At 37.8% G+C, this 13,480-nt stretch overlaps 1 protein-coding gene across 2 annotated transcripts; it reads left to right on the forward strand.

Moving 5' to 3' along the window:
* Positions 1-989: 989 nt before the first annotated feature.
* Positions 990-8,845, forward strand: hsd11b1la (hydroxysteroid (11-beta) dehydrogenase 1-like a). 2 transcript variants are annotated; one of them, XM_036586714.1, is made up of 6 exons: positions 990-1,234; positions 2,940-3,070; positions 3,555-3,758; positions 5,274-5,367; positions 5,463-5,628; positions 6,619-8,845. In XM_036586714.1, the coding sequence occupies exons 1-6, from the start codon at positions 1,147-1,149 to the stop codon at positions 6,800-6,802; spliced, it is 867 nt and encodes a 288-aa protein (XP_036442607.1). In that variant the 5' UTR covers positions 990-1,146; the 3' UTR covers positions 6,803-8,845. The 2 variants fall into 2 exon arrangements, with proteins under 2 accessions (XP_036442607.1, XP_036442606.1); XM_036586713.1 differs by lacking the exon at positions 990-1,234 and adding an exon at positions 2,280-2,380.
* The last annotated feature ends 4,635 nt before the right edge of the window (positions 8,846-13,480 follow it).

Here is a 13,480-nt window from a genome sequence, read left to right on the forward strand (position 1 = left end):
TGACCAGGTGTGCTAGTCTATGCTGGTTTTTCTGGCAGGGTATTGTAGAAATATTTTATACCTGCCCATATGGAATATATATATATATATATATATATATATATATATATATATATATATATATTCCAAATGTATTTATCAAATAGATTTTTGCAAAGTTTGACAAAGGCCAAAAATATACTTTTGACTTTTTTTGCATTGTACTTTGCATGAATCTCACACAAAATGTATTTCAAATAAACAAGATCAAAATCATAACTGCATTTTCACAGAGTATCACTACCTACAACACTCGATTTCGCCATGTTAAAGGTTCACTTGCTAATACTTAAAATTAACATACTGGAAAACAAAATCATTTTAGAAGGCCTTCCAAACAGTAAAGTGAATTAGACAGTATTTGGCTGTTTTCATACATTTTCAAATGTATTTGATAAATACATTTACATACATTTATTTTTGTGGTACATTGCTACGTGTATGTATTTTAAAATATATTTGGTTAATGTGGCGATATATTCTGAAATACATTTTAGTATTTCAGCATGGACAGCAATGTGTTTGTATATATATATATATATATACATGTAAAGCTTGCCACATATATTTTTTCTATAATGGTGCACATACACAGGATTTTGAGCACCTTTAAGCAGAACAACATCAGTAAAGAATCTGCCACTAACGTTACTAATTACTACAGTTTACAGCTGAGCTCTGATAATCTGCCATTAACACAGGTTTTGAAGGACAATATGCAGCTTTGGTAACTGTCAGCTCCACTTCTTCACTCCATCACTGCACTGAGGAGCTCAAATAAATGTCTTGTTAATAAATACATGCACAGTCGAACTAGTCCACTGCCCACAGATGTTCCTGTAGAACTGAACTCAAGCAACGTCAAGTTAAACCTGTTTTTGTGCTCTGTCCAAATCCTCAGTGCTCCATTCAGAGACTCCGCCTGTTTCAGAAAGCCACACATTGGTCTGTTGGTTTCACTTTAAGACCTCAGACTGTACGACTGACCGGACTGTGCCGAGTGTGGAGCCTGTAGCGCTTGTAGGAACCGTGAACTTGATCTCTTGATCTGAGATCAGTCAGCCTGCCCGTCAGAGCTTCTACAGAAACCTTCCTCAGCTTTCCTCAATGAAGCTTCCCGTCAAGATCGTTCTCTTTGGGACACTTAGCGCCGCTTTCATTGCGTATCTGTGGAGTGGACCGTCTCTCAATGAAGGTGGGATTAGGTTCTCTTCCTCTGTATTGTTCTTGGAGTCACTTGTAGACGGTTTTAACGTTTTTTCGTGCAGCCTGAAAGCTGGGTTTAAATCAATGGAGGCTCTTCAACGCAGCCACGAGATAAACGTTTCAGTTGCACTATATATATATATATATATATATATATATATATATATATATATATATATATATCGTAACTTTACCTCTTTTTCAAGTCGTCGTAAATTCACCAGTTCACAACCTGTGACTGTCTGGCTTTCACTACTGAGGTTTGAACTATTAGCTTCTAGTTATTTCTAATTTAATACCACGGGTGATTTGTATGGTGTGGAAAATAATGTGGTTAGTCGCCAGTTGGATTTCACGATGATCAACCGAGGCCTGTTTGGCTGTAATCTGAGGGATTATAACATACCGTTCCCCTGGCAGTGTCACATGTTAGCTTTTGAAACGTTTCATTCGTTGTGAATAAACGTATTAAAAGGCAGGGACGTTTTCTTCTTGTGGTTATGCCTTTTTTACTCATAGCTTAAGGCTGCAGCAGAAGTTATAGAAGACCCTGTTTGTCTTCTTTACTCCTACAGTCAATTAGTTTGCCCTCAGAAACCTCAGCTCAACTTCCTAAAGCAGGGTTGTGCCATTTTGTCCACAAATACTTCATTATTGCATTAGTCATAAGTTATTATTTTAATGTGGCTGATATATATTACTATATCATTTTTGGACAGATCTAGATGTGAAGGCCCAAGGTTTTTTTTGTTGTTGTTGTTGTTTTCAATCTAGGTAGATACAGCCAGGCGAGCTTTCCCGTTGGTTAGGACTTCAGGGGTTGAACTGAAAGTCTTACACATTCGATGCGAGCCTAATCAAGAAGTGACAGCGGAATCAACCAATCCCATTGTGATTTTTTAATAGGGGTGGGGCTAGAAGTGGAGCTTGGGCTGGGCAGTATGAAAATATTTTCTCAATATTGTGATACATTATGCCACAATACTGTAGCAACTGGCTGGCGCTGGCCTCTAGATGCTTGTGAGACATGGTCGTGTTGATGGTCATGGGATCAGGAGGATCATGGGAGGTGCTTCCCTCCAGAAGAGGGACTATTTGTGTCGTTATGTCGTTGTTCGTCAGTTAAAGGCGTGTGGTATGTGTTTATTGTGTTATTTTGTGTTGAGCTGTGGGTGTTTTGTGTTGGAGAGTTAGTCACCGCAGTGTAGAAGTTGGTAATGGTGACGTCCCCCACAGGTTCAGCCTTGTCATGAAATGATTGTGATAGATATATTTGCCATATTGCTGCCCACCCCTAGGTGGGACCAATTTAATAAGGAAAAATATCAGCTGTTGAGGCCTTCTGGAAGTTCTAGGTATGTCACTGACTGTGAATATGAGTGGTAGTTTAACCAAGCTATGTACGTGTTTAAACTCGAGTGTATAAAAATGTTGCGCACCTGTTTTTATACTATTAGAAATTCCATAGTGGTGCTAACAAAAATTAGCGTTATCGTCAAGTTTTGAAATTTATGTCCTGAACTGAAGACATAGCTCTAATAAGCACCGTTCGCCACTGGACCAGTCCACTCATTTACTTTACTCTCCTTGTGACAACACCTCATCAATTCTCAGACATAGCACAGGGTGTGAAAGACTTTGCTGTGAGTGTTAGTGTTGTTTAATGTGAACATCTCTGTGCCTGTTTTATCCAGAGTCTCTAAAAGGGGTGAAGGTGTTGGTGACTGGTGCAAGCACTGGCATCGGGGAGCAGGTGGCCTACCATTATGCCCGTTTGGGTGCTCAAATCGTCATCACAGCAAGAAGAGAAAATGCCTTAAAAGAGGTTAGCGGGTTGACTGTGCCATTCTAATGACATATCTACTATTGGTGTAACAATACATCACTGAACCCTTAGACATCTAGGGTTATTGTCATTTTACTCTACATACGATTTATATGTATATTTGCGTGTAATTATATAATTACATGCTTAATTGCATGGTTATATAAACAATTGCAGTAAATGTATAAGTAATATAAATACTTTATTTCCATACTGTACTCTAGGTTGCACTATATTTAAAAAAATATTTAAAAAATACAAAAACTGAATGTTTTTTGTTTTGTAATATAATAGACTACTATATGTACAACAATATCTTTTCATCATACTTCATTTAGAAATGCACGATGATATCAGAATTAGATTTGGCTGAAAGATTAACTTGACTAACAGTGTTTACTGCCAGCTTGATTTGGGTGGAGTTTGCTGTGAAACTGTGCTCTTCACTGTAAGTGTTTAAAATTACGCTGTGGTGTGATTACAGGTGGTGAAGAAGTGTCAGGATCTGGGCGCCCAGAAAGCCCTCTATATCTCAGCAGATATGGGCATTCCCGCTGATGCTGACCGGGTGGTGGAGTTTGCAGAACAGCAGCTCAAGGGACTGGACTACATAGTGCTAAACCACATCGGGCCCAGTCCATATCAGATGTGGGACAGCGATGTGGATCACGTGCGATGGCTAATGCAGGTACAGCAACACAGAGTGAGAGTGAAATGAACTCTCTCGCTTACTCACTCATGTTTAGCAGGCTGAAGACTCATCACAAGGGGGCGCCATTACCACTCAGGTAGTTTTTGGTGCTTTATAAGAGTGGTGCTTCACATCAGTGACACTGGGTGTCCTTGTTCATAGAAACTGTTTGTACGTTGGGCTAGTTGTTCAGAACATGAATAAAAAAACAATTTAACCTAATGTGAAATTGTGTTGGAGTCACTACATAACACTGAGCTTCCATGCTACACTACAGGACTGGACTAGGTGGTATATAATTCAATTCATAAAATATTGACTCACAAACTATAATTAAGCTTGAAAAATAATGTTTCTGGTGGGGTTTTGTTTGTGTGCCAGACATTCACTCACACTATGGTACTGTATGTGTAGATGACATAAAACTAGGACTGGAGTTTTGTTTAACCCTTCATGGATGTGCCCATACATCAAATTCAATGTTTCTATATATGTTTCTCTATCTTTGCAACAGTACAGTGTAGAAATACAGTTCAAACATTCCCTGAATCTGTAGAATCGCCCTTTCCATTCCATCTTATTGCGAGATCGTATGTGACTCACATCCGGAGTCATGAGGCTGTAAAAAAGGGGCTGAGAAGCACGTCATCTGCCTCTCACCATGTGTAATTGGTAGTGTCCATCTTCATTTTGCGTGAACCTGACCAATGGCCACTCAGGAAATCATAAAGGACTTACCATCATGTCAGAAACCCTTCATTCTTCATTTATTCAACATGGGAGACACATGTGAAATGGCAGGTAAAAAGTTTATAGCCGCTGAAGTTGCTGCAGAGGTTTTGGAAAGTAGTAGTGAACATAACGGAGCATTGTGATATGAAACATATGGGTATCATGTTATATGCAAGTGCATTTAAAGGCGAATTTAAGAAGATATGCAAAAATCTAAATTGCCCTCAGACCCCAGAAGGTTAATGATTTACCTATAAATCAGTAAGTGGCCCCAATCCTAAATATATCTAATAACCATATACAGTTTGCTTTTTTTTTTATTAAATTAATTTAATTTTTTAAATTAAATTAATTTATTTAATGTTTTTAAATAATTTTTTAACTAAATTAATTTACTAAAAAAAACGCTCCAGACCTTCTGCAAAGCAAGTGCTTGAATCATTTTTAGGTAGTTATATTCTGAACAGTAAACTGTAGTAGTGCGGGTGATCATTTTATTTTTTTTCAATTGTAGTAGATTTTTTACTATTACAAAGAAATACAAGATAAATATAAAGTCTATTATAATGTAATATAATAATGTAATACTTGTGGTAAAATGATTTATCTTGATGTATCTTGATCATAAAGAAAACTGTGAAACGTTTGGTCAATTAGAGGAAATTATGGGAAATTTTCATACTGTGCCATCCCTACTGAGGGGTATTGAATCCTAAAATTCATTATAGTGCACTGTATTGTTCTGAAATTTCTCTTGTCCTTCCCTTGTATTGTGTAAAGGTGAATTTCCATAGTTACGTGCAAATGGCTGTGAAGGCTTTACCGGCCCTTGAGAAGAGTAAAGGGTCGATAGTGGTGGTCTCCTCCCTGCTTGGTGAGTAAAAACTTTAAGAACTCTATCCACCTAAATGTACTGATGTGGTTCTCACTTATAAAGTTATGTGAATGTTGGTAAATTGTGCTCCACAGGAAAAATGTGTTCACCATTTGCTCTGCCATACATTGCTACCAAGTTTGCCCTGAATGGTTTCTTTGGGAGTCTACAGCATGAACTGGTGATGAAGCAGAGTAACGTGTCCATCAGTATCTGCATCTTGGGCCTCATTGACACAGACTCTGCCATGGAGAAAATCAAGTAAGCCATGTTAGACTTCAGATGTTTTACTCAATAAATGTTCTGCTTTTTTTTTTTAATTACATGTACATATATGTTGTGTGCATATATGTAAGTATCAAATATTGGACATATATGCCTAGTATTTATCATACATATTTGCACGTGTATATATGAATATATGTGCAAATTGAAGGCTCACTTCATGTCAAGAGAGAGAGAGAGAACGAGAGAGAGAGAGAGAGAGAGAGAGACCTAGTTACTGTGTTCTACAAATCTCTTATGAAGCATCAGTAGAAGTCAGATTGCCTCATATAAAAATAAAGACATAAGCACAGAAACGTTTTAGCAGTAGCAGTAGTGCCATGCAAAAAATAAACAAATAACCCAAATCGAGAACCCAAACAAACGACAGCCAAAATACAAAGTATAACTAAAAATAATGGATTTTATTGCCTTTAATAATGAACCCGTTTCTGCTGTTGAGGACATTGGATTTTGTGGCACAAACTGTAGCCATTGTCGACAGCTTTTTTCAACCTCAACTACAACTTCTATTTTTGAGTGAATTATGAACATTGTCAATTACACAGCAACTATAATAATCCTTCTGCTTATTTAACAATGACTGGCTCTAAATGATGTGAGCCTAGCAGGGATGCTGACAGATGTAGATATTTCACAGTGTGGTCATGAGGCAGTTAAGTTGGAGCAGAATTTGCCCAAATCTGATCTCAAAAGAAGCATTACTAATGCATAAAGAGAAAAATATTGTAAACTATCTGAAGGGGCCTTTCCCAATTCAAGTATGCAAGTCCACATGCAGCACTGTACTGCAGAGCATATCGTTTCACAAGTAATGGGGCAAAGTCTCATGCTGTTCCCTGTCAAACTGATTATCTCTTGGAACTTCTACAAAGTTGCCCAACCTAAGAAATAGTATCTCTGTGGTTTCTAAGTAGAGGCTTGTGGTTGATGATAAATGGTTGTGTTTTCTGCTTGTGAACACAGAGGCTACATAGATATGACTCCTTATCCTGCACATGAGGCCGCGTGGCAAATCATCAAAGCTGGAGCGCTGCGCCAAAGCGAAATCTTCTACCCCTGGTACACCTACTATGGCGTTCTCTTCAGAGACTGGTTCCCTCATGCCAGAGATCTGGTGATACGTAGCTGCTACAACTACCAGCCATAAGCTATAGAGAGAGCTGTATATTACTTTTCACTTATAGACACTGGAAAACACTCAGAAATAAAGGTGCTAAAAAGGGTTCTTTGGAATGACGTTGTAGAAAAAACACTTTTGGTTATGGATGTCTCCACATAATGTAAAGCTTCTATATGAAAAGCGTTTTTTTCCTAGAACCAAACATCCTAGCAAAGAACCATTTACAGAACTTTATTTTTGAGTGAGATACAACTGGTGCTCAGGGAAAATAAGAGTTTACACATTACAACAGAAATGTGACCAAAGGAGCTATACTACAAAACTCAAGTCCAAAAAAGTTGGGACAGTACATAAAATGCAAATAACAACAGGAAGCAGTTGATCCACTTTGACCTATATTTAAACTAATAAAAGATGCCTGTAGCACATTGGGCACATGTAGGGACAATTTAAGACTATGAACAAAGTGAAAAAAACTTTGTTCAAAAAACATCTTAAACAAGTAAATTAGTCAGGCTGGGATATAAAGAGGCATCCTGGAAAGGTCTATTCTGATATGGCTGTGGGTTTTTATTTAAAACAAGCAGTTGGTCAGGCTTCAAACAACTGATCAGGTGAGAACCTGCAACCACACTGGTCCTTGGCGGATAAGACTGGACACCTCTGCCACACAGGCTCACAAATACTTTTACAATCCAGTGGTTATTGCAGCATCTGAAAGCTAAATCTGTACTATGCAGAGTAGAAGCCATATGTAAGCAATGTCCAGAAACGCCGCCGACTTCTCAGGGCTCAAGCTTATTCGAGATGGACTGATGCACAGTGGAAACCTGTATTGTGGTCCACCTTTCAGAATGTTTATGGAAATAATGGACGTTGTGTTCTCTGGGCAAAAAAAGGACAATCCAGCGTACCAGCATTGTTACCAGCGTAAAGTTCAAAAGCCAGGGTCTGTCATGATATGTGTGTAGTCCAGACCCCAGGTCTCCCATTGAAAATGTCTGGTGTATTATGGTTGTGAAGTTCTTGTATAATAAAAGAATGGCAAGAAATTTCACCTTTAAAACTGGACCAGTTGGTGTCTTTTGGTATTGTTGGTAAAGTGATGTAACACAGTGGTAAACATGCTCCTCAGCCAACCTTTTTTAAACATATAGCAAGCAATTTGGAACTAGCTCACAATAAAATTTTAATTTAATACAGATTAAATTGAATTTACTAATCACTGCTTTCTGTTTTAAACAGCATATCACACACTGTCCCAAGTTTTTTGGAATTGAGGTTCCTACAATAGGACTTCTTAGAATGAATATTGTGGGCAAATGGGTTGTTACCTCTGGTGTTTACTCAAAGTAAACATAGTCAGAGGGCACCAGGATAGCTGTGAAGGATCCATATTCTTTTTATCGTATTTAGTTTTTTCCTATAATGTATAAAGGTTGTTTTGTACCTTAGTTTCCATAAATGGACTGTATGGACTGGAAATTGAAAGGTACATTTTAAAAATTTGTTTTTTCCATGATATGGGACCTTAACGAAGCACTTGAAGAGCTCTTTGATCACACGTTTAATTATATGTAGGGGATTTGGGGGCTATGGTTTTGATTTTGGTGCTCTGTTTTGAAATATAACATGAAATACTGCACTTAATAGCATTTTAAATATCACCGGGCGTGTTAAGATTACAGCATTAGGTAAATCCTGAATATTCAAAGATTTGATTCTTTGGTATTGTTTTCTTTTATATATAAAATGGTGTTATAGGAAATATGTGAGTATAACTGTCTTATTTTTAAATGGTTATGCTGATGAATTGATTTTGGGTATATTTGCAATAAAATGAAATGGACTGTCCTTGACACAAGCACTACTGCACAGGCCGAAAAGCTCTTAATGCACATAAGAAGGGCATGGAGGGCATCATAAACTTGTTAATAAGTTACACATGTGAGTCGGTTATCATTGAAGCTGTTTCTAAAACAGATTCCAAATGACCTGTTGTAAAATTTGTGAACCTCCTACAAAACAAAAATAAAGTAATTCAGTTGTCACAGTAATAACATCACTGTGCCATTCGTCTCATTCCGAGTTGTTTAAAATGTCTTAATTGTTAGCACGTTTCAAAAACATCTTTGTCTGAGGTCACTGAGAAGGGCTGAAATGACTTACCACATGATTATCCTCACAATTATCTGTATCTCCTGTGTGATTAGATAAGGCAGGCAGTGGAAAACACACATGACTGGATTTGTTCAACAGTTTTTATTCTTTGGACAGATTCTGTACTTTAAGAAACCATCGCCTCCAATAAAAGAATAATGAATAAAGCTTACAGGGCTGTTTCTGAATGAAATTCAGGTGTGATCTGTTTAGGTGGTTTGTGCTCTCTTCTTTAGCACAGGGATTTTTATCAGTTCCATATTAATATGATTCAATGCTTCAGTATTTTTGATGCTTCCTGGACTTGTGCTATACTGCTCATACTCACACTGATGATCACACATGCACAAATTACATATAAGGTCAGGCACTGATAATCTATGTAGAGAATTTACGATTTGAATGCAGTAATTTTGCCATATTCGAGACAAATGACTAATGCAAGTCACAAACGGTTTCAGGTGTGCTGCCACCGGCTTGGACCCAAAAGGCTGAGCGCTCTGTCCAAAAAGCACAACAGTGGTACCATTCTACTGAATACAATAAAGTCAGTTCAAAACACATTTGGGGTTTTAAACTGACTTGGACTTCAGAATAAAATCTTGCTTTGAATGAGTCTATACCAAACTAGAATGTTCCATTTTGTCACTACTAAAGCAATTATAACACTACCACAACATGAACTGTTGTACACACATAAAATCATAACATCTTTCATTAAAACACAAAAAGTTTACAACTTTTACTTACATTTTTACTTACTTGCATTTACTTCAAAACAGTGGGATCTAACTGCTCAGCATGTGGCCATGAGGGACAGGGATGCAGTCTCACTTCCTGCTCTAAAATGCAGGGGCGTGGTTAAAATAAGGCTCCACCTATGGACTAAAACTCTGTTTCTGTAGTGACATAAAAACGTGGGACAGCAAGTTTTGAATATTTTTCTTTTTATTTAACAATTAAACTCATGATAAAACAAAATCTTTCAACTTTGAAGGAAGTAAAAAAAATATTTTCTGAAGTGTAAATTTAGGGGTTAGGGTTCGGCATGGACAACCCCCTAGAAAGTAGAAAGTACCCTATAAATGATAATTTTGTATATATTTAACTTCATACCACAACGTATATATATATTCCCTCTTGGAAACGTGGGATGCTCAAATTGGTATCTGAGCCAAAGTAGATATTAGAAGACACACCAAGGAGTTAAACTCAATCTGTCAATTTTCACAATCATACAAGTACGTTTTCAAAAATTCCTACTGTTCCATGATATTTCAACTTCCTAAATAAGTTTGTTTATTATGCAATTTAATAATTTGCCTCTATTTAAACTGGTCAGTCAGTTTGCAGAGCCTGATACAGTTCACGACTGAAGAAACTAAATCAGACATTTGTTCATACAGTAGGCCTGTAGGCCTGTTCCATGTTGTTTTTTTTTTTTGCCTTTTGTTGCTAAATGTACTCTGAGGCACATGTTTAAGTTCGTTATATAATAGTGTGTGTAAATGAATACTTTACTTACTCTTTACTTAATACTTTAATCCTAATCAGCTCCATCAGTTAAACTGGCTATACTGGTTTGTGATGTCATGTAGGAAGGCAGTAATTTGAGCAGGTTTCCTAATCTGACTGGAGGGCACTGGGCTGTAAAGTGTTGCAGACAGGTGAACCATTTCACAAGATTTCTGGATAAACTGTACTGCCTCTACCAGCAGTCTCTGAAAAGCAGGTGACGACATTGCTTCTTGATTCTTGATGTTAGATGCTCAGCATTGCTTTGAATGATTTATTTGGATATTATAAGCTTTAGTGAGAAAATCATACCTAAATTAGATTTCATTTTAGTGTGTACAGTGGGACTGTATTACCCACAAAAACACAAATCTTATAGTGTCTAATATGAAAATGCCCAATGCTCCAAAAAAACATGAGTATGACTGAAAGGTCAGTTAGGTGATTAAATTCACATTTGCCTGATATTCAATATACTCTGGGTGGGCTGTTGCTGAGAGGTGGGATATATAGCTGTATTCTTGCAATCATGAGTGTAATTTTAGTATTTTCTAAAGCAAAATAAGCTACAGTTAAATGTGAAACACGGTCAGTGTCCATCACACTGTTTTGGCTGTAATACCTCAATATGTCCACTAGGAGACAGTGGTCGATTTAATATAATGCTTGCTGCACATTTAGTAGCATTGAACTCTGGTCAAGAATGTCTGCCCACAGTTTGACCAAAACACAGAATGTGGTTTACTCCCTCTTTGTTTTCCACTGTCAAGGATTTGTGTATTGGTGGTCCTTCATTGTACTACTGTTAAGCACCAAACTGGCAGCATGTTTAATAATCTAGTTCATAGTACACAATTAAAAAGATGGTTCTTCAAGGGTTCTTTAGTAACGAAAATGGTTCTGTATAGAACTATGAACACACAAAGAACCCTTTGCATGATTAAAGGGTTCTTTGCATTGCGAAAGAGTTCTTCAGATTGATGGAGAGTGTGTTTTAAATGGTTCTATATAGAACCATTGTGAAAATGGCTCTATATAGCACCAAAAAGGGTTCTTTTATTGTTACAGGCTTGACATCGTAATAATAGAGAAACCCTTTTTGGTGCTATATAGAACCCTTTTCAAAAAGGTTCTATATACAACCATTTACAGCATATTCTGCATCAGTCCGAAGAGCCATTTCTCGATGCAAAGAGCCCTTTAATCATGCAAAGGATTCTTTGTGTGTTTGTGGTTCCATACAGAACTATTTTCTTTAGTGAAGAACCCTTGAAGAACCATAATTTTCAAGAGTATAGAGGTAGCTGTGGATTGAATAATACGGGAATATAGAACAATTTATGCACAGAAAATCATTCTTGATCAAAAGGATTCTAGCTATTTTATGCTATTGCTGACTTTTTTGTGTTATTAGCCAGCTTACGAGCCTACATCACCCAGAATCCCACTACACCAACTGAATCACCCACACAACCACTTCTTCAGCTCCTACCATCAGTGGAGCTAGCTTTAGCTGGCTAACGATGATGGTAAGAGCTGACGCAGAGGCTAACTGTGGGATTCGAAGTGATCTGGATCAGTTCTTTGCCATAGATCATAATGTGTTACTCATAGATGCGATGCTAGCTGAGAAGGGAAAGTGAGGAGGTGCTAATGTTGCCAAAAAAGGTAAAACTGACCCATGTGAAACTTATGGGCACATATGTACACTATTTTTTTTTTCAACTCACTTTCTTTCACATACTTTCAATTGCTCTCTCAGACACACACTCACACAGAGTGGGGCCTCGTGGGGTAAGGGAGCGGGCTTGGCTGTGTCGGATAGCAGCCAGTAACACCTGCAACAGATTAGTGCTTCTAATGCTGGGCAATAAATCCCCTCCCCCTCTAACAGCATCAATACGGGTATGGCACTCACACCCCGTGAGTATGATACTCCATCACACACGTGTGTGTGCACAACTATCTATCTATCTATCTATCTATCTATCTATCTATCTATCTATCTATCTTCACCCTTCATTTATTTCCAGTTAAATCAACTATGAAGCACAGATTAATCATTTTCAGCATCAGAAAAAACATAATGTAACAGAAAGTTCAATAGAAGCCATAACAACTAAATATGATGGAATTATTTCTGTGTCCTCACTTTCATAACAGCTCCTTTTCTTTTCAGGAGACTCGCTTTCGGTTTGTCAAAGAAATCTTTAGGGATATTTGTCCACACCTCCAAAGTTCAGTTACAAATTACAGCATTACAGATTTATACCAAACCTTCACTTCCTTTTCTCAGTAAGAGCTTCTTAACAGCTACACATCCTTTCAGACCCACAGCACTGAGTCGTCTTCTCACAGTGGAAGGATGGACAGAAACACCTGTGGATTTTTTCAGATCTGAAGCCACAGTGGAGCTTGATTTCTCCCCTTTCCCAAAGATAAAAAGCTTTAAAAAGCATTTGTCTGATGGGAGACAGTTTTGGTGGTCTTGCTCGGTTGTTAGGAGTCCCATTTCTCTGTGTCTCTTTAATAATTTTTTGAACTCTGGTTGTCAAAACTGCTGTTTTTTTTCATTTATATTCCTTGACTTTCCCCCTGATGGAGGTGGATTATCTTGTATCTAGTCTTGTCAAAAATATCTCATTTAGCCTTAAAGCTACACTATCTAAGGCTACGTTTACACAGCAGGTAAAAGTGGCCCAAATCTGATTTTTTCACCAAATCCGAGTTTGGCTGTTCACATTATATTTTAAATGTGACCTGTACGCGACATCAGTCTAAACAGATCAGCTCCTAAACCGATCCGCATGCGCAAAAGAACAGTGCTTCACATGGCAGCTCGTCCAGAGGTAAACAGTCATGACGGCCAGTGAACGCCTGTCGCTCCCGCAGCTTTTAGTTTCGTCTTCCCAGCATCACAGGAGCGAGAATAAAGTTCCAGTGGTTGACAGCTGAGCTCATCACCCACAATGTGTTCGAGTTCGCCGTAAAAAGGGCACGTTATTCGGCCGCTTCTTTGGTTCGAGTCCT

The sequence above is a fragment of the Colossoma macropomum genome, unplaced genomic scaffold (genome assembly GCF_904425465.1).
Source record: "Colossoma macropomum unplaced genomic scaffold, Colossoma_macropomum, whole genome shotgun sequence".
Lineage (NCBI taxonomy): Eukaryota > Metazoa > Chordata > Actinopteri > Characiformes > Serrasalmidae > Colossoma > Colossoma macropomum.